Raw genomic sequence first — 27,732 nt, 5'->3', positions numbered from 1 at the left:
GCATTAACAGACAACTGACAAGAAGTCAAACATTGTAGTTGCAATTATAATTGCAAGACATGCTGAATGCATTATATTCAAGCCTAACACAGCAAATTGCGACGGGGTTTTAACTTTCTACTAGTTAGCAAAAAGCTGGTGAATTTTCATTTTTCTAAGCAGTATTCCAACAAGCAGCAATGTCACCAAGGTGTCTGCTTTATTGCAAAAAAAAACCCAGTATATATTTCAACCTGGGACTGTATTCTAATCTAGAACCATAAAAGTTTACAGCACAGAAGGCCAGTCAACCCATCGTGTCTGTGATAGTTCTTTGTTAGAGCAATCCAAAACTAATCCTACTGTCTCACACCGTCTTCTATCTTTATCTGCTTCAAATATTTATCCTTAATTTTACCTTGACAGGAGGCAGAGACCATTGCTTAACCATTCCTTTCATGTTCAGATTTTTGCATTACCTCAGTGACATTCATGGTGAAAAAACGTGGAAGAGGATTGCAAGGCAGTTCCAAAGGACCTCTTGACTTTTCCTCAGGCATCAGCTGAACAGTCCAATTTTGATAGTCCACGCACAACCTGCATCAATGAGGTAATCAATTACATTGTGATTGACTCTTAGTACCTTCAGAGCAACTAGGGATGGGCAATAAATACTGCAATGCTATTGGTGTCCACATTCCAAAAACAAATGATAAAAATGATGCCAAAACCTGCTAACATGGTCACTTAACTTCCAATATTAAGTCATTGTTCTTCCGATTTGGACTATACTTAAAGCTGTTGGATTGTCGTAAAACCCAACTGGTGCAGTAATGGCTTTAGAGAAAGAAACCTGCTGTCCTTACCAGTCTGGCCGAAGTTTAACTGCAATCCCAGAACAACTTGGTTCACTCTTAACCGACACCTGAAGTGACCTATTGAGCCACTCAGTTGCTACCCCGATTGCCACTAGATATTTTAACACAATTAGCTCTCTGCCAAGATAATCCTGCAGGTAGTCCAGTACTCTGCAATTTCACACAGCTCCATGTCCTGACCTTGACACAGACTTACAAGAGACTAACAATGTTGAAGTAACATAACAGAGGAGCACCTGTGTTCAGGCTCAACCTCGATTCAAGCAAGATGTCAGAATTTCCCACAAATCTGCTGTGAAGTCTATCTTGCCTTGTACTTATTCTCCAATATTTTTATTTGCGAAGCTTGTGATAGAAACGTACACTATTCATTACCATACCACCTAAATAAGATATTACCTTGGACTTCGTAAGCTTCTGCTAGGCTGTCCTTCAATCAATACTTCAATCTCCTCCATGGGATGAATATTTAACTGTAAGGGAATACGTTGCTGGGCCATCTTCAGTGCCATATACACTGCAGGATGGATCTCTGTTCTTTTTATTGGATTTTGCACAAATTCAACAAAGCCCCTATTTTTGATAAAGACAAATATTTTGTTAAGTGCCAAAATAGGATTTATAAACTGACAAATGATCATGTTCAAAAATTTTTAATTTCTCTGGCCTTTGTTTGAAAAGTCTGTACTGTTCAATCTAGTTGAGATCATTCTCCAAACATTGACCTCGTTCAAATAGTTTTTCCTTAGCCAGCAGTCCAAGTAAAAAAACTTATTTGCATTGGAATGCCCATAGCAAGTTATTTCCCGTCACATTACATATATTCTCACTATATGCATCACGTCCCAAGTCAGCAGCAGTTGTACCAATATTAAATGCTGCATTTTGACTATTTCTAATGCACTTGCATAAATTTTGGGACCATGGGCCATCTGTTGCTCTGCATCTAAACATAATTTCATGTAATTTTTTTTTAATTAGTTCCTGGGATGTGGGTGGCGCTGGCAAGGCCAGCATTTACTGCCCATCCCTAATTACCCTTGGTGGCAGTGAGCCACCTTCTTGAACCACTGCAGTTTCTGGTGCTGAAGGTACTCCCAGTGCTTTGGGGAGGGAGTTCCAGGATTCTGACCCAGTGACAATGAAAGAATGGTGTGCAACTTGGAGGTGGTGGTGTTCCCATGTGCCTGCTACCCTTGTCCTTCTAGGTGGTAGAGGTCGCGGGTTTGGGAGGTGCTGCCAAAGAAGCCTTGGCGAGTTGCTGCAGTGAATCTTGTAGATGGTATACAGTGCAGCAGTGGTGGAGGGAGTGAATGTTCAAGGTGATGGATGGGGTGCCAATCAAATGGGCTGCTTTGTCCTGGATGGTGTTGAGCTTCTCGAGTGTTGTTGGGGCTGCACTCATCCAGGCAAGTGGAGAGTATTCCATCACACTCCTGACTTGTGCCTTGTAGATGGTGGAAAGACTTTGGGGGGTGAAGAGGTGAGACACTTGCCGCAGAATACCCAGCCTCTGACCCGCTCCACTTGCCACAGTATTTATGTGGCTAGTCCAGTTAAGTTTCTGGTCAATGGTGACCCCCCAGAATGTTGTTGTTGGGGGATTTGGCGATGGTAATGCTGTTGAATGTCAAGGGGAAGTGGTTAGACTCTCGCTTGTTGGAGATAGTTATTGCCTGGCACTTGTGTGGCACCAATGTTGCTTGCCACTTATCAGCCCAAGCGTCATCCATGTCTTGCTGCATGTGGGCACAAACTGCTTCATTATCTGCGGAGTTGCGAGTGGAACTGAACACTGTGCAATCATCAGCTAACATCCCCACTTCTGACCTTATGATGGAGGGAATGTCACTGATGAAGCAGCTGAACATGGTTGGGCCGAGGACACTGCCCCGAGAAACTCCTGCAGCAATATCCTGGGGCTGAGATGATTGGCCTCCAACAACCACAACCATCTTCCTTTGCGCTAGCTATGACTCCAGCCAGTGGAGAGTTTTCCCCGATTCCCATTGATTTCAATTTTACTAAGGCTCCTTGATGCCACACTTGGTCAAATGCTGCTTTGATGTCAAGGGCAGTCTGTCTAAACTGGTCTTTTAAAATAATATACCTCTGATTTCCTGAGTACTATAATCTTCTCAATGGCCTTGACATCATAAAACAAGCTTTTCCCACTTGTAAACAAACATCTCTTGCTAAAGATAATGTGCATCAACTTTTGTGAGCCCCTAAGTCTTTAGTATGTGCTGTCCTAAATGCAAATCAGGCTAATGCTGGAGGGGGTCTGAATGTAAAGCCATCCTTGCCTTGAAAGGAGAACTAGGATTCTTCAGTAAGGAAAGCAGATCAGAAAACTATGGTAAAGGCATTTGAAGGCTATCAGAATTAATGCCTTTTTAATCTTTTGCTATGCCACTATGATCCGGGGGAACTGTACAAATGAGATAAAAACGTTCAGCTGCCTGATAGCTTTAGTATTTTGGATCCTAGAGCAAAAGAAATTAACTTTATATTCTTCTCTGGTCTTGTGGATTCCAATATGTTGCAAATTTGATTGATCACACTTTGAAGATACCAAGATGTCAAAAGAAATGCCTCCTCAGAAAAAATGTTTTCTTTAGAGCTATTTTTCCTAATAACGGTGAGGATCTTAGTCCCCTCCTTAGATAGGTGTTTTCATTTAGTTTCACATTATATTTGTAATAATCCCATAGGTGTGAAGGCTGAAAGGCACCCATTACCAGGGAGACCTCAGCCACACGCTCCAGGAGATGTCCAAAGATTTGTGTTTGTTCAGCTCCTGCGCTGATTAGAGTGTTGCATCCTCGGAGGAATGCAGTGCATTTTGTCTCGGCTTGACGCCAATCGATGCTGGCATGTTCCTGGAGTAGCTCAGTGCCAGGGCATCCCTGGTGCCAAGTTCTCAACACCAATACCAGCATTTTTTGACATTGACAGGACCATTTTGCTTAAAGGATCAGGTAATAGTTGGAGACATCAAAATGGGAGCGGCCAGGAACACTGAGATTAGAGACTCAACAGTCTGAATATCTATCCCATTAAGTGTTCATTCAGGAAAGAACAAAACAAATAACAGATCTCAACAAACAGCTCCATTCTTTCCAGCAATACAGTACGAGGTAAAGAGGGGAAAAAAATCTTTGCTGCCAATTTCATCTGGTGATAACTTAGTGGGTCATTTTAGTGGGTGAGGAACTCCTCCAGTGCCATATAACCAATATGTAATCATCTGGCAGTGTTCTGACTATATATGCTGTGCCTGTATGCATCTCTTCACTTCACCTGACGAAGCAGCAGCGCTCCGAAAGCTTGTGATTTCAAATAAAGCTGTTGGACTATAACCTCGTGTGTGACTTCTCACATATAACCAATAGATATGGCAAATATCCAATGCTATAACGATATTGCAATTATATATTTAATACAAACACAGAAATTTGCTTACTGAGATTAAAAGTGAAATTGTAAATTTTATCTTCATCTCACTGTACCTTGTATATTTATCCTTCATCTGGAACCCTTTTTGTAATTTGAATTTTTAGTTTTCTTGATACAATGTAAGTTTAATAACAAATTCTTCATAAGATTTCTGTTGGGCGAGTAAACAATCTATACATTGGCATAATCATAGAATGGTTACAACACGGAAGGCTGCCCGGCAAGCCCGTGCATAATTAAAATGAAACTTAGAAACTACTCAAATTGCTGAGACGACGTTCGTATAAATCACATAAATGAAGTTATCAGCAGACCAAGTGCAACTTACTTTGATCCGTCAAATGAAATAGCTTTGACTTGACCACACTGCCTGAACAGGGACTGCAGCTGTTTGTAGTACAAGAATCCATAAGGTGGGACATTCCTCACCTATAACATAAGGACATCAGAATTTGGTTTCACAAACAGAACTGATAGCATGGTGGCTATGGTGCTCATTTTAGAATGCAACAGGAGGTTTAATTCTTAGTTGAGGCAAACACTTACTTATTTCTCTTTATAATAAATGGGATTTGGAATCTTTTGGCACATTTTACTCATTTCTAGCAGAGATTGAGAGATAGAGATAAGAAACAAGAAGCCCAGGCAATTTACCACACCCTAACCCAGGAGCAGCGAGGTTGATTGCAGCACCCTATTGCAGCCCTGGCTGAAATCAACTAACTCAGCAGACTAGGTAACACGCCTAATCTCCCTTACCCAGCTGGGCCAGAGAGGTTCCATTTCTTAACAGCACATTACTCTTTTTTTGTAAAAAAAAAAATTAAGTGCCAATTCCCATAGTGCAGGATATGTCCAAAGCTGCAAGATGGTAAAAGAAGATGAGGTGAATCAGGAACTTTCAACAAGTGAGGTCAAACTTGGATTTTAAAAGTCTGAAGATTATAAGATAAAAGGAAAGACAGAAGTAAGGAGTTCTGTAGTTTTGATATCTAGGGAAAGAATGGCCCGGATTTAGCAGGGTCAATGACGGCGTAAACACAGCGCAAAAGGCCCTGCAGGTTCTGGGTTTCCGCATGCGCAAAAACCTGGAACTTGATCTGTCAAGAGTTTCGCCTTGACAGATCATACGAACCGACCCAAAAATCACGCTTGCGCAGAGTTGGGCTATTTGCCCATCTACTGCCCACGAAACCCTTATGCCTGGTAAAAGCAGACATAGGGCCTGTTTCACCAACATAAGGGTTAATATAAATGTTAAATAAAAAATAAAAAACATACAAACATTCAAAACTAGTTTCTGAAAATTTTGTCCCAAATTAAAATGTTTAAAAGTATTTTTCAAAAATTTAAATTTTTATTGTAAATGCTTCATTAAAGGGACTTTTAATTAAATGTGAAACTGGGAACATTTACTTTTATTCCAGTTGTGTAAATTATTTAATTTTTGGGGATTCCTCATATGCTTATGGGGATTTCGTTCGTAAATGGAATCCCCATAAGCATATGAGGAATCCTCCTTTCTGATGGGGCCTGGCCCACATGATCCCAGGGACGCTTCCGAACCGCCTGCGCCCGTGGGCCTTTACGCAGGCGTATGTCTGCAAGCCCAGACCTGATGTCTTTTTAAAAATCGGGTCGGAGGCTTACTCCGGAGGTACACCTCTGACCACAAATTCCGGCCTAATGAGTCAGACGAATGCATAATAGCTTTGAAAAGAGAAGTGGATGAATGTGTGAAAAATGTATATATTTTTCAAAGTATAGGGAAAGGCCAGGGGAATGGGACTAAGTGGATAGCCCTCTGAAGGCCAAGACATATTCAATGGGCCGAATGGTCTCCTACTGTGCTGTAAAATTCTATGAGGAACTATGAAATGCATTTTGAATTCAACACAGTGGAAAGAGTAGATAGCCTATTTTCTGCTTATGAGGAACAGAATTGGAAAGCTCAACAGTGTTCAAATCTTGGGGCAGGGATTTCCCCCGGCTACTTTAGGCACTCAAGAGTCTCCGAGGTGGCCAAGATGGGGTCTTAAGTTGAAGCGCCAGTTTAGCCAGTGTTTAGCGCAAGATGCCATCTTGGTAAAGGAGTTGAAGCTTGCGCATAGAACGGCTGCCCAGAGGATTGTTAATGGGCTGATTGCCACTTAAATTTCCTGCTAGTGCTCATTAAGGTGGCTGCACAGCATTTTGGTGGATAGCAGATGACCTAACGCCCTCTAACATCAGCTAGATGATTAGGAGTAAATAAGTTGTTAGAGAATTTTGAGTGCTACTTAAAAGTATATCACCTTTTACTGTTCACTTGCTGCTGGAGGTTTGAAGAGGTCTTTTGAAATAGATCAGGAGACTTTCTGGAACACTTCAAGACTTCACCAACACCAACATTTATTCTGGAAATTCTCTGAGGACTTCACCTAAAAAGAGTAAGTGCTGTGCTACTCTATCTTATTGGACACCTTATAGGAGTCACCACCAGCTGCTGCAGGACAGAGGGACAGGAAGGGGAGGTGGACTCCTTCTCCCCTGCAGGTACAGGACACCACTCCTCCTTGGGACTTCCTCCACCAGGACCTCCAGTGCCACGTCAGAGAACCTGTGCGCCCTCTCACTCGGTCCGCGCCACCCTGAAACATGTCGCACGGTGTGTCAGCCAGCAAACTCCACATCTTCAGTGGAAGTGGGAGAGAGGAGCCCACATATACTGTTGCATGAAAATTGTGTCTAATCAGCACTTAAGTGCTAAACCTGCAGGTGTCTGTTTAGCACCTCCAGTCAAGTTCAAATTATGGTAATCAGCAATAGGACCAAAATTGCATGCTAAAACCTGTGGTGTATGTGCCGTTAAGAGCCCCCTGTGTACTGTAATGCTGGTAATGGCCACTCGGGCTATATAAGCCTGTATATTGTCTTGTATCTGTTAATTCACCTCCAGATTTTGTTCAGTAAACACCTGTGAAACCAACTCCTGCCTTCCGTGTCTCTATTAACACACGGATACAACAGTGGCGACGAATTGGAAACGGACTTAGTTGCAATTCGGCAGCACCTCAAGGAGATCGATTCCTCAGACGAAAGTCGAAGTAAGAAAGGAAAAAAAAAAAACTGTGCTTTCACCAGCTAGCCGAGCTGGTGGCAGGTACTGCAATAATCCTTCCTGGGCGGCGGGCTGGGGCTCCATCGGCTGGCTCTGCAACGGGGCCGAGCAGCGAAGGCGGCGGCAAACAGACACAGAGGGGGGGAGCACTCGGGAGACAGCCGGCGCTGCAAAGCAGGTCGGCGTTCGGACCAAGCAGAGGGAGGGAAAAGTCCCAGAGAGTCCGGCGGGAACGAGTCTCCACCTGTAAATAAAAACCGCGGAAAACAGCGTTGTCAGCAGCAGCAGCGGCAGGAAACGCCATTTTTTTTCCTGCAGGGAAGAAAGGAAAGCGCAGGAGGCGCCATTTTTTTTTTCAGGATGCCTAAGGCTGGCAATATTAATGCTTTCGATAACGATATAGAGGATTGGACCACATATGTGGAAAGAGTGGAGGTATATTGCACAGCAAATGGAATAGAAAATGATAAAAAGGCATCAGTACTTCTAAATCTAATGGGCGCAAGAACATACAGGCTGTTACGAAACTTAATCACTCCAGCCAAACCAAAGGACAAGAATTTTAAAGGAGATTGTTGATACCCTACAGGAGCACTTAAACCCAACACCGCTGCTGATAGCGGAACGATTCAAATTCTTGAAGAGGAATCAGCACAAGAATGAAAGTAACGCTGATTACCTCACCGAATTAAGGAAGCTATCAAAGCACTGCCAATTCGGGGCAGGACTGGCAGATTCTCTTCGAGACAAATTCGTCTGCGGTCCCCTAAGTGAAGGAACACAAAAAAGGCTACATTCTGAGAAAGATTTGACACTGGACAAGGCTTTCAGTATGGCTGTATCATACGAAGCAGCCGCAAGAGGAGCTGCAGAGATACAGCAAAAGACACAGGACTTCGGCACCCATGAAATGACACAGGGTTTCGAGAGATGTTATCGCTGCGGCAGATCCACCCATGACCAGAGGGACTGCTGGTTCAAGGACAAAGCATGCAAGCAATGCGGAAAGATGGGACACATTGCACGTGTATGCCGATCTGGACACAAAAAATCCACGGACAGGAAAAAAATCAATAAGGAAAAGTACAGAAAGGTACAAATGATTACGGACAGTAGCTCCGAAGGCCAGAAGAGCGATAGCGACTCCGGAAACAAGAGACTAAGCTGTCTCAAATTACATAATGTAATTGCCAAAGAAGATTACCAGACCATTTGGGTTACCCTCACGATAGCGGGGTCCCCAGTTAAAATGGAGCTAGATACAGGATCAGTTCTGACAGTCATAAGTCGACGGGATTACGAGCGGCTATTTCTGCATATACCTTTGAAAGACACATCCATTATCTTGAAAACATATACGGGGCAGAAAGTATACCCCAAAGGGAAAATAAGGGAGCCTGTTGTATACAACGGCAAGGAAATACAGAAGTTGTATTTATACGTTCTGCAAGATGGTGGTCCACCGCTGTTGGGACGTGAATGGATCAGGAAGATACGTTTAGACTGGCACTCCATTCAGGCACTGACGGTGACCAGTAAGAAAAAAAATGATGACGACGTCATACCTGAACGATTAAAAGACATCTTGGCCAACGCCAAGGAAGTGTTTCAACAGAAACTAGGAACCTTGAAAGGCATCACCGCCTCAATAAAAGTGGAAGATGCGGCAATTCCCAAGTCTTTTAAGGCAAGGCCGGTGCCATACGCAATTCATCCAGCAGTCGAGGTAGAGCTGGAGAATTTGGAAAAGGCAGGCATATTATCCAAGATAGATTGGAGCAAGTGGGCAACACCCATCGTCCCGGTCATGAAGAAAACGTTGAATAATGATAAATCTGAAGAACAGAGAACAATTCGCATCTGTGGGGACTTCAAGGTGACTGTAAACCCGGTCCTTCACACGGTACAGTATCCTCTTCCAAGGATAGAAGATATTTTCGCCTCACTATCCGGAGGGAAACATTTCACCAAAATTGACTTGGCACAGGCATATCTACAAATGGAGGTTGAAGAGGCCTCTAAAAAGTATCTCACGATAAATACACACAAAGGCCTGTACCAGTACAACCGACTGGTTTTCGGAGTAGCATCAGCTTCAGCTATCTGGCAAAGAGCTATGGAGCAAGTCCTGCAAGGGATTCCGGGGACTCAATGCTACCTAGACGACATCCTTGTAACAGGAGAAAATGACAACGAGCACCTTGCCAATTTGGAGCAGGTGCTCACTAGGCTGAGAGAACGGGGCCTACAAGCAAATCGCCCCAAGTGCGAATTTTTCCAGAAAAAAATATCATATTGTGGCCACATAATTAACGAGGAAGGGTTGCATAAGTCACCTGAAAAAATTGAAGCGGTCATAAAAGCCCCAGCACCTGAAAATGTCTCACAATTAAGGTCGTTCCTGGGATTGATAAATTACTATCATAAATTTTTACTGAACTTGTCAACTCTTCTGCACCCTGTTAACGAACTGCTACAAACGGGAGTAATTTGGAAATGGAGCGAAGACTGTAAACGTGCCTTCCATAAATGCAAAGGCTTGATCACGTCCAAGGAAGTTTTGGTTCATTACAACCCATCACTGCCAATCAGACTGGCGTGCGATGCATCCCCTTACGGCGTAGGAGCGGTATTATCGCATAGGTTCCCTGATGGCTCGGAGCGGCCGATAGCTTTTGCGTCACGCTCATTGAACTCAGCTGAGCGTAACTATGCCCAGATCGACAGGGAAGCACTCAGCCTGGTATGGGGAGTGAAGAAATTCAACCATTACCTACACGGACAAAAATTTACCTTGTTGACTGACCATCAACCCCTCATCTCCATATTCAGCCCTAAAAAGGGTGTTCCCATTATGACAGCGCAAAGGCTACAGAGATGGTCCCTTTTCCTAGGGGCACACCAATATGACATAGAATACAAAGGATCAAAACAGCATGGGAATTGCCAACGGTAGAAGAGGCACCTACAGTAGACCCAGTGGCGATGTTCCACTCAACCATAGTGTAATGTCTACCAGTAACAAATTCTACCATTGAAAAGGAAAGGAGAAATGACCCGACTCTCTCACGAGTCTACGATTTAACGGTGAAGGGATGGCCAGCACATGGCGAGCCACTGTTGCCAGCATTCTCGCAAAGAGAACAACTGTCAGTGTGCCGAGGAACCTTGATGTGTGGATCCAGAGTGGTGATTCCACCCAAACTCCAGGATAAAGTGCTAAAGGAGCTTCACGAGGGGCATCTGGGCGGAGTGAAAATGAAGAACCTAGCCAGAGCGTTTGTGTGGTGGCCAGGTATCGATGGAGACATCGAAGAAATGACCAAGAGCTGCCTAAGATGCCAGAAGGTCCAAAACGCCCCACCACAAGCCCCTCTACATCCATGGGAGTGGCCCTCATTCATCTCCATGGCAAAGGGTACACATCGACTTTGCTGGTCCATTTATGGACTCAATGTTCTTAATCGCGGTTGATGCACACTCCAAGTGGCCGGAGGTAATAAAGATGTCCTCCACCACCACGGAAAAAACCACAGTATTAAGGACCATATCTGCCAGGAATGGGCTGCCTGAACAAATCTGTTCTGATAATGGACCGCAATTTGTGTCCGAAGAATTCAGGAAGTTCTTAAAAAACAATGGGGTTAAGCACTACACGTCCGCCCCATACCATCCCGCCACCAATGGATTGGCTGAAAGGTTTGTCCAGACCTTCAAGAAGGCCATAAAGGCCATGGGTAATGAAGACATAAAACTTCAGCATAAGGTAGATAACTTCTTGTTTGCATACAGGAATGCAACACATGTGGTTACAAACCAAACTCCAGCCATGATGTTCTTCAATAGAAGCCTAAGATGCCGGCTGGATTTGATCAAGCCAAACATCAGAAGGGACGTGGAGAACCGGCAATTTCAAGGCATGAATGAAAGGCCAACTAGAACCTTCCAGATAGGTCAACAAGTTTTGGCCCGGGACTACCGTACCGAGAAATGGCAGCCTGGAACTATTTGCACATGACTAGGACCGCTGATGTATACTGTGGACATTGGAGAAAGCATAAGAAGGCACCATGCTGACCAGATCATAGAGTCATCCGAAAAGGGACAACCTACACCACAACTCTATACACCTAATGATGAAGTAGAGATACCCATAGTATCTACCTCCGATCCGGTGATACTGGAACCAGATGAACCCGACACTGGCATTCAAGCCGAATCAGCCTTGCCAAAAGAACCTACGACACCACCAGAAACTACACCACCGAGGCGTTATCCGGACCGAGTCAGGAAGCCTCCAGAGAGACTGACTTATAATTGATTAACTGCAGCAAATGTGTAGATTATTGTTCTTGTAACATGTTAATTAATGATTACTTAAAATATTATGTACTGGTTGTCTAAAAGGGGAGGAATTGTGGTGTATGTGCCTTTAAGAGCCCCCTGTGTACTGTAATGCCGGTAATGGCCACTCGGGCTATATAAGCCTGTATATTGTCTTGTATCTGTTAGTTCACCTCCAGACTTTGTTCCGTAAACACCTGTGAAACCAACTCCTGCCTTCCGTGTCTCTATTAACACACGGATACAACAAAACCAGTCTTTCAATCAGGCATATCTTATTAGCACAGCACCCATTTAGTGCTCGTTATCACCCTTTCCCCAAAATAAGGTCTTTTCTCTTACAATAAAATAAATTCAATTCAAACAAGAGAGAAAATGAAAGTGGTTAATTCTGGTCCTTTTATCCCATTTTCATCATGATCAACACAGGACTGCACAATTGTTAAGTATACCAGTTCTGATATCCCCGTCTGGGTTAGGTTTGTCCACCTTTCTTGCTAAACACAATATATGTATATAATTATGGCAGGAGACAGAAAAAACTGTCCAAATTCATTAGTACAAAGATACAAGTTTATTAGAATTACTGGTACTTTTTAAAAAAAAACAGAATGGATAATTCCTAAAGAGTATCCTCCACATAGATATTTATGCTAAACTATAGCATTTATATTTAAAAGTTTGCTAATACAACTTTTTCTCAGCATTCTCCAGAAAATAGGTCATAAAACATCTGTTCATGCGGAAATACAAGCAAATTCTCCCAAATCAACAGCTACATACCACTACTGTAGTTTTGGAATCTTTTCGAGCCAGCTCTTTCACAGCAATTTCTTCAGAGACTGGACCAAAAGTGAAATAATTGGGATAAAAGGCTCCAGCCAGCACAACCTGTAGAAAGAGTGACATTACAATATAAACAGCACAAGCTGCAGCTCACTCTAAATTTCTTCAAATATGTCCAGTGTACTTGGGCAGATAGAAATAGAAATGGTGAGATTACAAAAACAGATACACAAAAGGCCACGTCAGTGCAGCAAAACATAAGGGGGTTCAAATTGTTAGACCCTTCTCCACTCCCGATGCGCCAGGATCCTGCCTATGCAGGAACTTTCCATTGGGTCTTGTAAGGAGCAGAATCGCTGCCCGTCCCTTACAAGGCTAGTGATGCCAAGAAGCAGGGAGGAGCCAGGGCCACCCAAGTTAGATCATAGGTGCACACAGCAGATCAGGCTGTACAGTTAGTGATGTAAACTGTGATCAAGATTTACTAATTGGTAAGTAGCAAACTGAAAAATATTTTGTACATTGAAACATTCTCAAAATAAGCAGTACCTGCAGAATGAACCTCTGCTTGTGCATGTACTCTTCATTTACACATCCATGGGGATGATTAATATACATATTAAAAGATTGTACACGATCTTTCAGCTCCTCATACAACTGTGCCACCTAAAATGCACATGAACAAGTCAAAATCATACAGAAATTCATGTTACAAAGATATGGGGGCATTCAGCATATGTAGTTAATTCTTCCATTGGAACACATGACTCCCCACCTTCCCAAACTATAGAATTGCCTCCTGAATGATGCCACAGGTTGTGCCTCCTCTACCTTTTCCAGAAGACCATTCCTGGTATTAATCACTGTTTCATATCTCTATTAGGTCCCTAACTCAGTCTTCTGATACTAGGGATCAGCCTTGTGACCTTTTGCGCAGTTTCCATGCTTGAATGTTTTTCTTACGCCTCAGTGATGAATTCTGTGTTCAGTCCCAAGGTACAGCCTCAATAGAGCACCTAGATTACAATTCTACCGATTTAGTTTTATAGGTCAGCATTCTGGTTAATTGCCACACTCAGCGTGGTTAATATTAAAGTTCCCCATCACTCCATGATCCCTTTCAGCTTCTCCACTAGCTCGTTCGATGCTAATGTATTAAAGTACACACCCCTTTTTTCTTCCAATGTGCCAGACCGTTTCGTTATCTGACCAATCTATGGCGCATTTCTGAATCCATATAATTTATGTAGATCAGAAAAATTAGGGGCCTCAGCACGGATCCCTGGTGAACTCCACTCAGCATCTTCCTAGTCTGTCGTCACTTACTACCTGGTACCCAATGCTCCTTCTCTCTCAGCTGGTCCCTTATCCATCTTCGTGTCTGACCTAGGATACCTGCTGCTTTAAGCTTATGTAGCAGCCTTTCATGTAGAACGTTATCAAAGGCTTTCTGGGATGTCACTTCCTGAAAAAAGTCAAGGAGAGTAGCGAGGCAGGATCCATCGTTTCAGAAACCACATTGGCTGCCATTAACTAGGTTATTTTCATATAGATCCTCCTTTGTTCCTAATGATCGATTCCATTATTTTACCAGCTACCAGTGTAAAGCTAATAGATTTGTTTCCTCACCTTACTTGAAAATAGGTACTACTTTCGCCTTTCCATCCAGTGGGGTCTCCCTGCATTTGTTAACTTTCTCACCTCATTATAGCAACTTTCTCACCTCATTATAGCAACATAAGAAGTTTCAGTCAGAAAACCCATGTTCCATCTAGACCATCTATCCATATACACTAATTCCCTTGGTGCATATCTAATAACCCTGAACCCTATTTGTTAAGAAGAACCTGTCTAGTTCCTTCTTGAAACCCATTAAGGTTTCTTGTTTCACCACCCGCGCCAGTAACCTGTTCCACATACTTGCCACTCTTAGTAAAAAAAAAAAAAAAAAAAGCTCATGTATTACCCATTTTATTTTCTTGTCCTTAGTTTGTAAAACGTGACCCCTTGGCCTAGATTTTCAGTGTGCCGTGAGGCGGGCTTTTAGGCATGCGGGGGGCTAAAATCCCGAATTCGGGGGTCCAAACACCATCCCGCCCAAAACCCGCCTCCACGTAAGTTTCAAAGGAGGCGGGTACCTGCCCTGGACTGGGACCTGCTGACCCGAGGCGGGAAGGGATTAGTGCCAATTAACTGCCTGTTAACAGGTAGTTTTTAGCCTAATCCCTATTTTGAAGGGTGTCGTGTGGGATTCCCGACGGCTCCAAACCACGCCAGGTTAGAGTCGTCGGGCCGTCGGGTTGAAGGACTTGGAGGGGTCAAGATGTCAGTGTTCAGGTGAGTGATGGGTGCATGAGTGCAAAGGTAAGTGTGTTTGGTGTGTCTAAAGTGTGAAGAAGTTTAAATTACCTATACTTACCTTTACAGCCTTTCTTCCTCTCGGCTTCGGGAGTCCATCATTCAGCTGGCACTGAAAGCAGAATGACCGCGAGCTGTCAAAAGTGACAGCCTTCAGCTTTCAGTGCCGGCGTGATTTCTAACTGAGTCTGCGTAGAAGGACTCAGGTTAGAAGTAAGACTGTCAGTGTTTGACAGCTTCAAACAGCTGTGAAACACTGATATTTCATCTGTCAACACGTCTTGACAGATGAAATTTCACTGTGACGTCACCTGTTGCCAGGTGGCACTTAATTGGCCTGCTGAGCCCGCTGGGCGGGCTCAACAAGGTCAATCAAAGGAAAATCACGTGGATTGGCCAGACGTCGATGGAGGCGGGACTAAAACCCGAAATTTGTAGTCCCACCTCCTTCCTGACTTCTGAATGAAAATCCAGCCCCTTGTGTTTAAATTCTGTACATGGCAAAAAAGCTTACTTGGATCTAATTTGTCCAAAGCTTTCATAATTTCAAACACTTCAATCATATTCCCCCTCAGTCTTCTTTTCAAAAGAGATAAAACCCAGGTCAATATTTCCTCATACATCATTCCCTTATGTTCTGAGATCAACCATGTGGCCCTTCTCTGTACCCCTTCAAATAACTGAATATCCTTTTTGTAACAGGAAGACAAACTGCACAAAGTACTCCAGATGTGGTCTCACCAAGGTCAAATTCAGTTTTAAAACAGTCTCTCCAGATTTATATGGTATGCCCCTTGCTATGTATCCCAACATACTCTTTGCTGCTTGCTTTTTTTAAACAACAGTCTGGGAACATTGCGCTAATCAAGAAATGTGCGGTATACAGTAATTGGGTACTCACCTACAGAATGTTGTGTTAAATGGATGGTGGAAGATGCTCAATTAAGTACAGTACTGCCAGTTGAGGGTAATGCAATGACTACCAGCAGCGTGGGAGACACACAGTACCCCTGTAAAATGGCGGATCAGAAGAGACTACGGGCAGCGCGGGAGAGTCAGACTCCTGTTACAGGGGTATTGAGGTGTTCCGACTTCCGACAGCGCCAAGAAGCCGAGTAGTGGCAGTTTGGAGAACTACCCCCACTGACTAACTTGGCCACCGCAGGAGACTCGGACTCGGCAACATTGCCGGTTATTGAGGTGTTATTTTCGGAGTGAGAATTTTGCCGGTTAATGGAGAATTCCGGATATTTAGATGCTGTTTAAACAAGAGTTTCCTGTATCAGAAGAATTTCTTATTGCTACACTTCACTTCTACAGCTATGCCCATTTCTGTCTCGAAGTGCGTTTTTTTTAAGAAAGTTTTTTTTTTGTTTTCATCACTTTATATCTTTATAAACTCATGTATTTGGGCTTAGTAGAGTTTACCTTACTTACTTATTGCTCTTTGATTTCCATATCAGTGCCAAACCCAATACTCACAAATCTTCTCAAACTAAAAACTAGTTTCTGCAATTTTTATCACATTCCTTTACTACACTAAATACTTGTTTAATCTTCACCTGGAATGTGTAAACTGTGTTTGTAAGCACCCTGTGTCACTTAATTTGGAATGCCTTGTTAAATGAATAGTGTGTGGTCTAAAGACTAGTAAATGAGGTTCTCATCATCCAGATATGGGCTGAGCATGAGATCCAGCTTGGCTGTAATGGTGCCCCAACCATGTGCCTATCCAAGCTCATTTATGAAGACTGGTCACTTGGCAAGGCATCAGAGGATTGCACATGAAAATACCACAAGCCATTGCCTTCAACAGATGAGGGAGAAAGTTGTAAGATGTGTTTTGAACTGCACTTATGAACATATATTAGCTTAAAAGTTACTCTACAATCAATTCTTAATTAAATGCAGTGTGTATAATTTTATTCATACGAGATGCAGGAAGGATGTTTCCAATGGCAGGGGAGTCCAGAGCCAGGGGTCACAGTCTAAGTATAAGGGGTAAGCCATTTAGGACAGAGATGAGGAGAATTTTGTCACCCAGAGAGTGGTGAACCTGTGGAATTCTCTATAGAAGGCAGTGGAGGCCAATTCATTCAATATATTCAAGAAGGAGTTGGATATATTTCTTAAAGCTAAAGGGATCAAGGGATATGGGGAGAAGGCAGGGACAGGGTATTGAGTTTGGATGATCAGCCATGATCTCATTGAATGGCGGAGCAGGCTCGAGGGGCTGAATAGCCTACTCCTGCTCCTATCTTCTATGTTTCTATGTTTACTACAAATTTTACATTCAATTTCCTGATACAATGGTAAGGATGCTAGTTATCCATTAAGCAATTTTGCCCAGGACAGATGAAATGCATGGAAGGCCTTTGGAGCATTAAGAGTATTCTGCTGCCCAGGTGCTTTGCCTGCCTGGGTGAAGATATTCCTTCTGTGGGTCACATCACTTCCATTCTTGTTATAACACCTCTCCTCCCCTTACTGGTGCCATGCAACCCTTCTTAATTCAGACAAATACATAGAAAGACAAGACAAATCCCTTTTCTTTTTCCTAATTCCCTTAATTGGAAACCCATTCCTTCCACCCATTGCCACAATACCAGAATTGCAGAAAGAAATAGCCCACAAACAAGGTGACACAAAATTAACTTCAGTGCTAGTTCTGCTACTTTCTTCTACCCAAAAAGGAGCATATTGTTGTTGTAAAGCACTCCAATACCCTTTCAGTGAGTTAAGGAAACTTGCAATTGCGGAGAACAGAGGTATGAATGTCCCTTTGATATTGGAAATTGAAGTCTGGCTCAATGAATGGAAGACTAAACTAACAGATAATTAGTAAACCACCACATATTAACACTTTATTGCAATTTAATAGTCTATAACAATAAACTCACCTCTTTTATTCTTTTTATCTGGATGTAATTTGATTTTCCCCATTCTAACTCGACCTGTGTCATATCAACGACAACAGTTAGAATATGTTCGCATGAAACATAAGTTTATAAAGACATCGTTTAATACTGAGTCGTAAAACATCAAAACATTGGATTATGAATAAGAATCAACAATGTCAAGAGTTAAAATCAGGTTATAGGGCTGTACATTTTTTATGGATTGCATCTGTTGTATGGCGCTGCAAAGTTGGAAGGATCCTACGAAATTCAAGGAATTTTATAATGTTCCACAATTATTTTTAAGAGCTGTTGCTGAATTTCATGGGGTCATCCTGATTTCATGGAGCTTTACTGACGCCACATAACAAATGCAGCCGAAGAAAATCATACAGCCATACAATTATGGACATGTGAATATACCATTTTTAATTAAGCTGAGGGCAAACTGTATGACTGAAGGACAAGACCATCAACCTACCTTCAGTAGCCATCGACTGTATAGCTGTTTTTCTCCTCACAAATCAAAGTGTACAATGTAGCAATGAAAACAGCATGATCTGGTCTACCTTTAGAACACTTCCACAAGACTAAGTGGTATTGAATATCACAAACAAAAGCACTGGAGTGTCAATACTAATGAATTAAGAAAGTACATTTTTAGAACATTACCCTCTGCTTAAATTTTATAAACATATTAAAAATGTACCAGAAATTTTACAGTTGCCATCAACATACATTAGAACAAAACAAGAGTGATTAAGTCCATGCAACTCCAAGTTGTTGCATACACATGCTTATTTTTCAGCTACTAATTTTTTAAATTCTGTATCCCTCCAATCTCCATTTAGCTTTCCATCACTCCCTTCCCCATCCATGCGCCTTCAATTGCAAGTTGGATAGAAGACTAGCAGACTGCAAAGACATCTCCTCTGATTTGGATTGCTTGTAGGAATGAAAATCCTGGTGGTGGGCCTTCTTCAGCCGCAGCAGTCCATGCACTGATGGTGCTCCTATCATAATGTTAGATAGGAAATTCCAGAATTTTGGTCGAGCATGGTCGAAGGATATCCAAATCAGGATGGTTTGTGACTTGGAGGGAAACTTGCAGGTGACTGTACCCCCATCTGTTTCTGTGGTAGAGATCGCAGGGCTGGCTGTACAGTTGATGAAAGCTTGGCGTGTTGCTGCAGTGCATCCTGTAGATAGTACATACTGCAGCCAGCATATACTGGTGGTGGAGGGGTGGATATTTGTCTAGTAGCAGATGCACCGATGAAGCAGAATCCTCTGGCTTTGACAATGTTGAGCTTCTTGCATTTTAGTGCAGCTGCATCCATCCAGGGAAATGGCGAGTATTCCATCACATTCTTGACTTGAGCCTTGTAGATAGTAAAAGGATTTCAGGAGGTAAGCCCCTTATCACAAGAGTATCCAGTGTTGATATTCTTGGTTGAACTCTGTTGATGGTGGGGGAATTGACGATGGTTGTGCCATTGAAGGTCATGGGGAGGTGGTTGGTACTTCAATTGCTGAGATAGTCATTGCCTGGCGCAACTGTTACCTGCATCTTGTCTCTTTATCCCATCAGTCTGTGTTCGGCTAAAACCCTGAATAGAGTATGCCAACCTAATTCCAACTTAAAAAAAAGTTCTCCATCTTGATCAAATATAATTTAGTTTTTGAAGTGCTCCATTTCATTGATCAGTGAATCTAGTACAATACTAATGTCGTTAGTCTTATTCTAATTCACATAAGATTAAATGTAATGCATGAATATGTTTCAGCTTGGTAAGAAAAACTGATTCTTAAATGAAACTGCATGATAAATGGTTGTAAAATACTTGGATGGTAAGTTTAAAAAAAAAATAAAGACTGAAACGTGCACTAACCCTGGGAAATCTCAGCTGTCCTTGTTCTCGGCAAGTACGCCAAGCCTATGACAAAAATTCATACAAAAGGGTAATAAATCATTTGCAACTCAGTCTTATGATGCTCAAAAGGTATAGAACACAGAAGATGGATTCAGAAGGAATGATCAGAATTGGTTTCTTAGTGATCAAGACCATTAGAGGCCATGGGAGAATGGCACAGTCGAGGGGGTGGCTACTTCACTGAAGTGGTCATTATTTATGTCTGAGCCTTGATGTTGAGTCAACAGGCTATTTGACTTCAGGAGAAGGGGAGGGAATAACCATCGAGGCCAATGCTATTCTCTCTTGACATCCATGTATGCACACTTTCAGCAGAAAATCTGATTAGTGATCAGGAGAGTGAACTCAAACCAACTTTCTCCTCCCTACCCAGGGGATGGAGTCCATTGTAGTGCCCCAGCTGAAATCAGATGACTCGAACCTGGGATTTTCTTAATCTGTATGCCTCGGATTCTGAATTACAAGGCTACCAAAATTAAGTTCCCAACTTTTCATGGTGTATTTTTCTTAAACAATTCGGCTCTACTCACTATTACATTGAGATGGATAATATGAAGTATAGATCTTAAGGGGTTAACTGACCGTCGAAAATATTAGTGGGTGAAAACAATTTCTAAATTTGATAGGGCAGGGAAGTAATGTTTTATCTTCTTACGTACATTACTTTTTATGTAATAAAAACATTGCAGGTTTGAAGACATATAATTTTGAGTGGTTATTTTATTACCTTGAATGCATTCACAAGTGCAATGCAATCACTTAATGTTCCATCTGAATACTCCATTTTATTCCTGCACAAACACAAATTATAATTAAAACACTAAGATCTGGTCTAAGACATTCACGTGCACATTTACATGCACACAAAAAATTTACATCTGTATGCACTTGGTCTGCACCACTTGACTTCCTGCTAGCATGGTCAATTTCCCCCCCACCCCTCCAGTTGTAAATTTCCAGGTCCACATTTACAATGGAAAATGTATGTAAACTCATCTGATTGATGGCTAGATTGCACACTGCCCCACAATTCTCTCAAAATGCTTGTTGAATTATTTTCCCATCTGCCACGAGTCAAAATAAGAAAAGCATTTCACATAACAATCAAATTTACCCATTGAATTGTATCTTGTGTCTTTTAATGCCTTTGTTAAAGTTTTACTTGAAAGCTTCAAAATCTCCCAAAAGCCTGGGCTTGAAGTTAATATTTTTGCCCAGAGCTGTATCACTGAGCTGAATATGGATTGTGCAGTCTGAACATCTGCAGTGTACCTAATTTCCCAGGATCCATCAGCTAAACTGCAGAATATTTTCTCTTCAGTTTCTGCTCAAAATCTTTTCAAAATAATTAGAAAAAATTCAAAATCTTGAGGTAAATTTAATAGTTTTGTTTGTGTCAGAGAGAATACACACTTATTGTAGACTTTGTTTTGTGTTCGATCAACGAGGGAGAAGAGAGGGGGTGGGGAGGGGGAAGAGTGAGAGAGGTGCAATTAGACATCTGGATTCCCAATTAATCTATGTGGCTCGTGGCTAATGTATTGGACAACACTGCTCTAACATACTCTACTTTGTTACTTCCCAATTTGCTGCAAATTGCTACTTCGCTATAAGTAATATAAGTATTCTATAAAAATGACAGCAAGGTCCAATTAATGGATATGTAAGAAATAGTGGAATAAGGAGTTCTCTCTGAGGTTGAGGCACATTGGAACAGAGCAGATGGAACGTTAACCTAGATGAGCACAAAAGAAACTTGTTTTGCCCAAAATATTTCTGAACAGGAAGGATAAAAAAATCCTCTCCTTCTCACTCATTCTATGGTGTACAGTCTTTATCCAATTACCCCCGGTAAAAACAAAGATTCTAATTCTTATTTTCTTATCTTCCCCCAACCCTCTCAGCTAGCATTAGTAATTTATTGTGCAGGGTGGGTAATTATCGCTGCAAATCTGTATCCCACCATTCTGTGCTACACATTACTTCAACAGTGCAGTTACATTCCAAATTTGCTTTTTTTTTGTGATCCTTCTTTTATCAACAACAACTTGCATTTATATAACGCCTTTAACGTAATAAAACATCCCAAGGTGCTTCACAGAAGCATTATCAAACAAGTTTTGACACCGAGCCACATAAGGAGATTAGGGCAGACAATCAGGTAGATTTTAAGGAGCATTGTAAAGGAGGAAAAAAGAGGTAGAGAGGCAGAGAGGTTTAGGGAGGAAATTCCAGAACTTAGGGCCTCAGCAGCTGAAGGCACGGCCACCAATGGTGAAGCGACTAAAATCAGGATGTGCAAGAGGCCAGAATTGGAGGAGTGCAGATATCTCAAGGTTGTAGGGCTGGAGGAAGTTGCAGATAGGGAGGGGCGTGGAGATGGAAAACATGAATGAGAATTTTAAAATCAAAGCGTTGCCTAACTGGAGGACCAATGTAGGTCAGCGAACACAGGGGTGATGGGTGAACAGGACTTGGTGAGAGTTAGGACATGGGCAGCAACGTTTTGGATGACCTTAAGTTTATGGAGGGTGGAAGATGAGTGTCAGGCCAGGAGTGCATTGGAATAGTCGAGTCTAGAGGTAATAAAGGCATAGATGTGGGTTTCAGCAGCAGATGAGCTGAAGCGGAGTCGGTGCTGTTACGGTGGAGGAAATAGGTGATGTTACATATGTGGTCAGAATACGACACCAAGGTTGCAAACAGTCTGGTTCAGCTTCAAACAGTTGCCAGGGAAAGGGATGGAGTCGATGGCAAGGAATTAAGTGGGGACTGAAGACAATGACTTCAGTCTTCCCAATATTTAGATGGAGGAACTTTCTGCTCATCCAGTACCGGGTGGCGGATAAGCCGTCTGACAATTTAGAGACAGTGTAGGTGGCGAGGTCAGCGTACATGTGGAACCTGACGCTGTGTTTTCGGATGATGTCGCTAAGGGGCAGCATGTAGGTAAGAAATAGGTGGAGGGTCAAGGATAGATTCTTGGGGGACACTTGGGATAACAGTGCAGGAGCAGGAAGATAAACCATTGCAGGTGATTCTCTGGCTACGACTGGCTAGATAAGAATGGAACCAGACAGGTGCAGTCCCACCCAGCTGAACGGTGGAGAGGCGTTGGAGGAGGATGGAGTGGTCAACCGTGTCAAAGGCTGCAGACAGGTAGAGAAGGACAAGGAGGGATAGCTTACCATTGTCACAGTCACATAGGATGTTATTTGTGACTTTGATAAGAGCTGTTTCAGTACTGTGGCAGGGGTAGAAATTTGATTGGAGGGATTCAAACATAGTTCCAGGAAAGACGGGATCGGATTTTGATAACACGTTCAATGACTTGAGAGGCTGGAGATGGGCAGTAGTTTGCAAGGACGGAGGGGGTCAAAGGTTGGTTTTTTGAGGAGAGGGGCAATTACGGTGATTGAAAGTAAGGGGACAGTACCTGAGGAGAACCGTTAACAATATCAGCCAGGAAGGGAAGTGGGTGGTCAGCAATTTAGTGGGAATAGAGTCGAGGGAACAGGAGGTGGGTCTCATGGACAAGATGAGCTCGCAGAGGGCATGAGGGGAATTAGGAGAGAAACTGGAGAAAGATGCAAGCTCAGGGCTAGGGTAGGGGGGAACCTTAGAGAAAGTTTGGCTCAGTGGGCTGGGGAAGGGAGGGAAGCGGCAGAGGCAGCTGAACGGATCGTCTCAGTCACAATGACAAAGAAGTCCATGAGCTTCTCCCACTTGTTGGAGGAACATTCTAGTAGTTTAGCATCCTTTTCTCTCCCGTTCCCTTTTCCTCTCCCATTCCCACCCCAAAAGAAATTCAACTTTACCGGTATCCTTCAAGGTGCTGCTTGAAAGGCATTGCAAAAAAGTTTTTCAGTGAAAGAGCGGCAGCTAGAAGGGAAAGTTGCAGTTTATTAAAATGAGTTTCAGAAAGTCTGTCAAAGTTTTGTTCCTTGGATTTTATTTTATAGTTTATTCAAATTTAATACTCCATCTATATTTCTACATTCTTACCAATAATTAGGCACTCCTCTAAACAGCCAAACACATGTCCTAAGACTACAAGTTTTCCTAATTGGAGATCCACAGGCAAATTTGCCAATACTTTTCCCAAGAATGTCAGATCTCCATCATATGGGTTTTCTGCTCCTTTCATTTCAACAGAAAGTGCTCCCACCTTTATACGTAAAAAGACAAAACAGCCATATTAGTGTTTTTCACCACTTCAGGAAACACCACAAGTATAGTGACTATTTTCTGTATGATAAAAACACTACACTAACTAAATAGTTTATATTAGATTTTTGGCATTTAGTGAAAAGATTCACAACAAAAGGTCAGTATTCACGGACTGATCAGCTACTTGCCTCTTTCAGTAGCAGGACTGTGCGTTCAATGTCTCGCAGATTGGGTGGAGATAAAGCAGAAGCCAACAAAGCTCTTGGTTCTCCCATATCCAGTAATTTGACTTTCAGTACAGTACTGCCCAACGGGCAGCGCTAAGAAATTCAGAGAAACACAAATGTTTGGTTTTTTTCTCTTTACCAAAATGTACCTTTTCTCTTTACCTATATGTACCTTACAACTTAAATCAAAAATCATCTGGCTGCAAGAAATTTGTAGATTTAGTAATAAACGTATAATTACAGAAATTTACATACTGCGTCCGACAGGCATCCAATGCATTTCGTGCGACAATACTTCAATCATGTAAAATTTCAAAATAATTTTACTAAAAAATAAGCATTTAATGCGTGTTAAATATGTCAGTGTTTAACAACTGATTAAAGAACACTCAAGTCAGTCTCATTTTAAGGTGAAAGCAGATATGCAGGACAAAGTGTTTTTTCTTGGAAAAGAGGCTTTTACCTGCATCTCTGGTACTGTATGATCAGGGATGCAGTGTGTCCAGAAATCATACGTCACTAATCGATAACAGTATCCTTTTGAAACACGACCAGCACGGCCTATTTGAGGTGTAATTGAAAACTTGCTTGAAAAATGAGAATGGTGCAATTTCTCTTGACAAAAATCTAAATGCATTATAGCATTCAGTTAAGAAAGAATTTCTCCCAATGTTATGCTGTATCCTATTCTTGCTATCATGCCTTTATTACATTTAATGATCTTTCAAATGAGATGTTAGAGGTCCCGTCTGGCTGTTCAGGTAAAGGTAAAAGATCCCATGGTGCTATCTGAAGAGAGTTCACCCCATGTCCCAGTCAACAATAATCCCTTAAAATACCACTAACAAATCAACTGGTCATTTATCTCGTTTGGTATTTGTGGGACTTTGCTACGCACAGTTGGCCACATTTACCTGCATAACAGTGGCCAACTTCAAAAGTAATTAATTAGCTGTAAAGTGCTTTGGGACATCCTGCGGACATGAAATGTGCTATTTAAATGCAAGCTCTTTCCTTCTTCCTTTATTCTAATAATGCTTGAGCAATAATTTGAATGGAAATATTTGAAACATCAACAAGGCCATCCAGATATGTAACCTATTTTAATCATTTTACATATTTAGTGACCAATTGATCTAATTGACAAGAGAGTTTGATTGGAATTCATGAAGTGGTCTAGTAGCTCTACCAATAAAGCCTCGACTCCCAACAAAAAGACATCAAGCTCAAGTCTGATAGATGAAGGAAGTCTCCAGAACTGAAAATTGTGCTGTTTTCCCCCCAAAAACATTTGATAAATTTAAAACTGGACTCTTTCTTACCTTTCCTCTGATTACAGCTCATCTTTGAAGCCCAGCTCAAGCGAAGGCTCTGGTAGTTTGTGTCTTCATCACAAACCAGAATACGAGTTAAACAAAAGTCTATCACTAGCATTGTTAGAAGAAAGAGTATTTACAATGCTGAACAAACCAATTTTCAGAAAGAACAAACCCAGAATTAATGCTCTTAGATTTGATTAATAAGGTTATTTTAAGAAAATATATAGTTCAAAACTATACCATAGATATTAATTTATAGTTTAAGCTACATATTTGTGGTTATTCCTAAAATCTGATGTGTCTCTCTACTGGACGACAAAAGAACAATTGGCAGGAGACAACCCGACCTGCTTGATAAACATCAAAATTGGATAAACATTAGTCCAAGTTTTTCTAGCAACATCAAAAGTCTATACGGTCCTCTAGGGCCCTGAATATGGCGTAACAATTTTTTTTTCTTTTTTTTTTTTTCTTTGTAGAGGTCCACCTTTTTTTGTGCAGAATGGCAGATGTGGCAAGGTCCCAGAGATGGAAATAACTAACATAAGTGAGGCATCTAAATCCAAACTACAGTACAAGATGAATGCTTCAGTGCAGGGGAAACAAGTACCAAGGAAGCAAAGAATCAAGCTAATATGACAGGCCCCTGGATATGGACTTGGATGAATCCCACACACAGCGAAGTGTCTGACATGCATAGAAACCCATCAATATAGTTAAAAGTCTCCAAACCAAACTACTGAGAAATCCACACAGGTAGATTTTTTTTTTTTTTTTTTTTTTTTTTTTTTTATTGAGATGAAATATACACCCGCTCCCTCTAGATACAGACCCACCTTAAATCCAAAGAGTTTAGGCAGATGTTGATAGAACCAAGGAGTAGAAGCCCATAAATTTGTGTGGGCACTGCTGGCGTTTAATCACCTTAAACCACACACCCTGCAGCTTGTCCAGCCAGGACCACGTTAGGGTATTGGCTTGGAGCGGAGTGGGATGAATCTCAACCCCCAGTGAGGTTCCAGTCGTGAGCCAGATTGGCTTGTCAATCAACAGTCCGCTGGAGTAAAATGTCAGGCTCAAGTCTGCCACAGGAGGACTGACTTAGCTCCAAACTTCTACTACTAGGCATGTCATCTTAGAACCACTCAAACCCCAAAACACCTCACTTGCCTACCCCCATCAAAAGGACAGTCACTAGTAGGCAACTGGACAACTGGTAAGCATGAGTTTGAGCCTTTTCTAGGTGGCAGCAGGTACTAGGACCTCATGAGCGCTACTCACCATAAAATGTGTGAATGAGTCATCATGTCCCGGGCCACAACATGGATGAACACCATCACATTTCTGAACTTTGACGATTTTTCCACAGAAATGATTTGGAAGAGAGTTACTTTTAATAGAGTGGTGGGGGGGGGGGAAAGAGTGTGAAGGGTTAAATTAATGTGCATTCTCACAAGTTGAAAAAAGTCAGACAACAGGGTGGTTAATATGGCAAATCGGAAGTCCCTTCTCCCAGAGATTAAAAATTAAGCAATTTGTTAGGTTGTCTAGGTACTCGGAAAAACATTCTCACTATTGTGTTGGAAACCATTTGATCGCTGGTGGTCTGACGCAGGCTTTTTGACAGACTGAAAGACTTTTAAATACAGGACACCAAGAAAGGCAGTTTGGCTTTTGGAAACAGGTGCTGCACAGGTAGAAAAAGGTGCAAAATGCAAGGGCCTGGAGGGAGAGTAGTTCTGTGCTAGGCTGTAGGACAGGATGCAGGGCGATTATTCGGTTTATGATGCTGCACCGAAGTGGGGTTAGTATTGTATGTTCTTTATTTTGTATAATTACCTTACTATAAATTAAATTGAACTAAGTAATTCTGACTATACCTGTTGTTTTGTACATTTCACCTTAGTGGAAAAAAGCAACTTATGAGGCGGTGTTAGGCTCAGATCGTGTTAATTTGGTTCGCCTTTGGAGGGATTACAGAAATACATGTGCAAAGACAGATACCCATTTAAATTCACTAGAGGGATCTATTGTTACTTCCATGGGTCCTGCTATTGTATTAGTAGCTATAGGACAAGGTTAGTCAACTCAGGTAAAACTATGTACAGAGCGCTTACAGGAGCAACTGAATCGAAGGTATCTACGACAGACCCAGATCTGTAAAAGCCACACTTCTTCAAATGGCGATTCCAATGGTGGGGATGCAAATCTTCAGCAGCATCTGCTCCTCTCTCTGCTACATAATCCTGGTAAGAACCGTAGCTTGAATAGGAGCCTGTGT

At 42.0% G+C, this 27,732-nt stretch overlaps 1 protein-coding gene across 3 annotated transcripts in view; it reads right to left on the bottom strand.

Annotated features, from left to right (window-relative positions):
* The window catches only part of tdrd9 (tudor domain containing 9), a 117,079-nt gene that overhangs the window by 32,188 nt on the left and 57,159 nt on the right, over positions 1-27,732 (bottom strand). For 2 of the 3 annotated variants that reach the window (XM_086003094.1, XM_086003092.1), the window contains exons 13-25: positions 25,455-25,559; positions 24,596-24,693; positions 24,094-24,225; positions 23,741-23,903; positions 23,554-23,617; positions 20,463-20,526; positions 19,694-19,738; positions 17,805-17,858; positions 13,096-13,212; positions 12,544-12,651; positions 4,645-4,745; positions 1,257-1,430; positions 459-576 (exon numbers count right to left, since the gene is read on the bottom strand). In XM_086003094.1, the coding sequence (XP_085859220.1) occupies positions 459-576; positions 1,257-1,430; positions 4,645-4,745; positions 12,544-12,651; positions 13,096-13,212; positions 17,805-17,858; positions 19,694-19,738; positions 20,463-20,526; positions 23,554-23,617; positions 23,741-23,903; positions 24,094-24,225; positions 24,596-24,693; positions 25,455-25,559 (1,343 nt within the window). The remainder of the gene's footprint in view (positions 1-458; positions 577-1,256; positions 1,431-4,644; positions 4,746-12,543; positions 12,652-13,095; positions 13,213-17,804; positions 17,859-19,693; positions 19,739-20,462; positions 20,527-23,553; positions 23,618-23,740; positions 23,904-24,093; positions 24,226-24,595; positions 24,694-25,454; positions 25,560-27,732) is intronic. The other variant, XM_086003093.1, reaches the window with a different exon arrangement.

Source organism: Somniosus microcephalus, chromosome 12, assembly GCF_052327205.1.
Source record: "Somniosus microcephalus isolate GS21.2 chromosome 12, FLI_Smic_1.0, whole genome shotgun sequence".
NCBI lineage: Eukaryota > Metazoa > Chordata > Chondrichthyes > Squaliformes > Somniosidae > Somniosus > Somniosus microcephalus.
The sequence above is the reverse complement of the archived record's forward strand: the minus strand, read 5'-3'. Positions and strand labels throughout refer to the sequence as shown.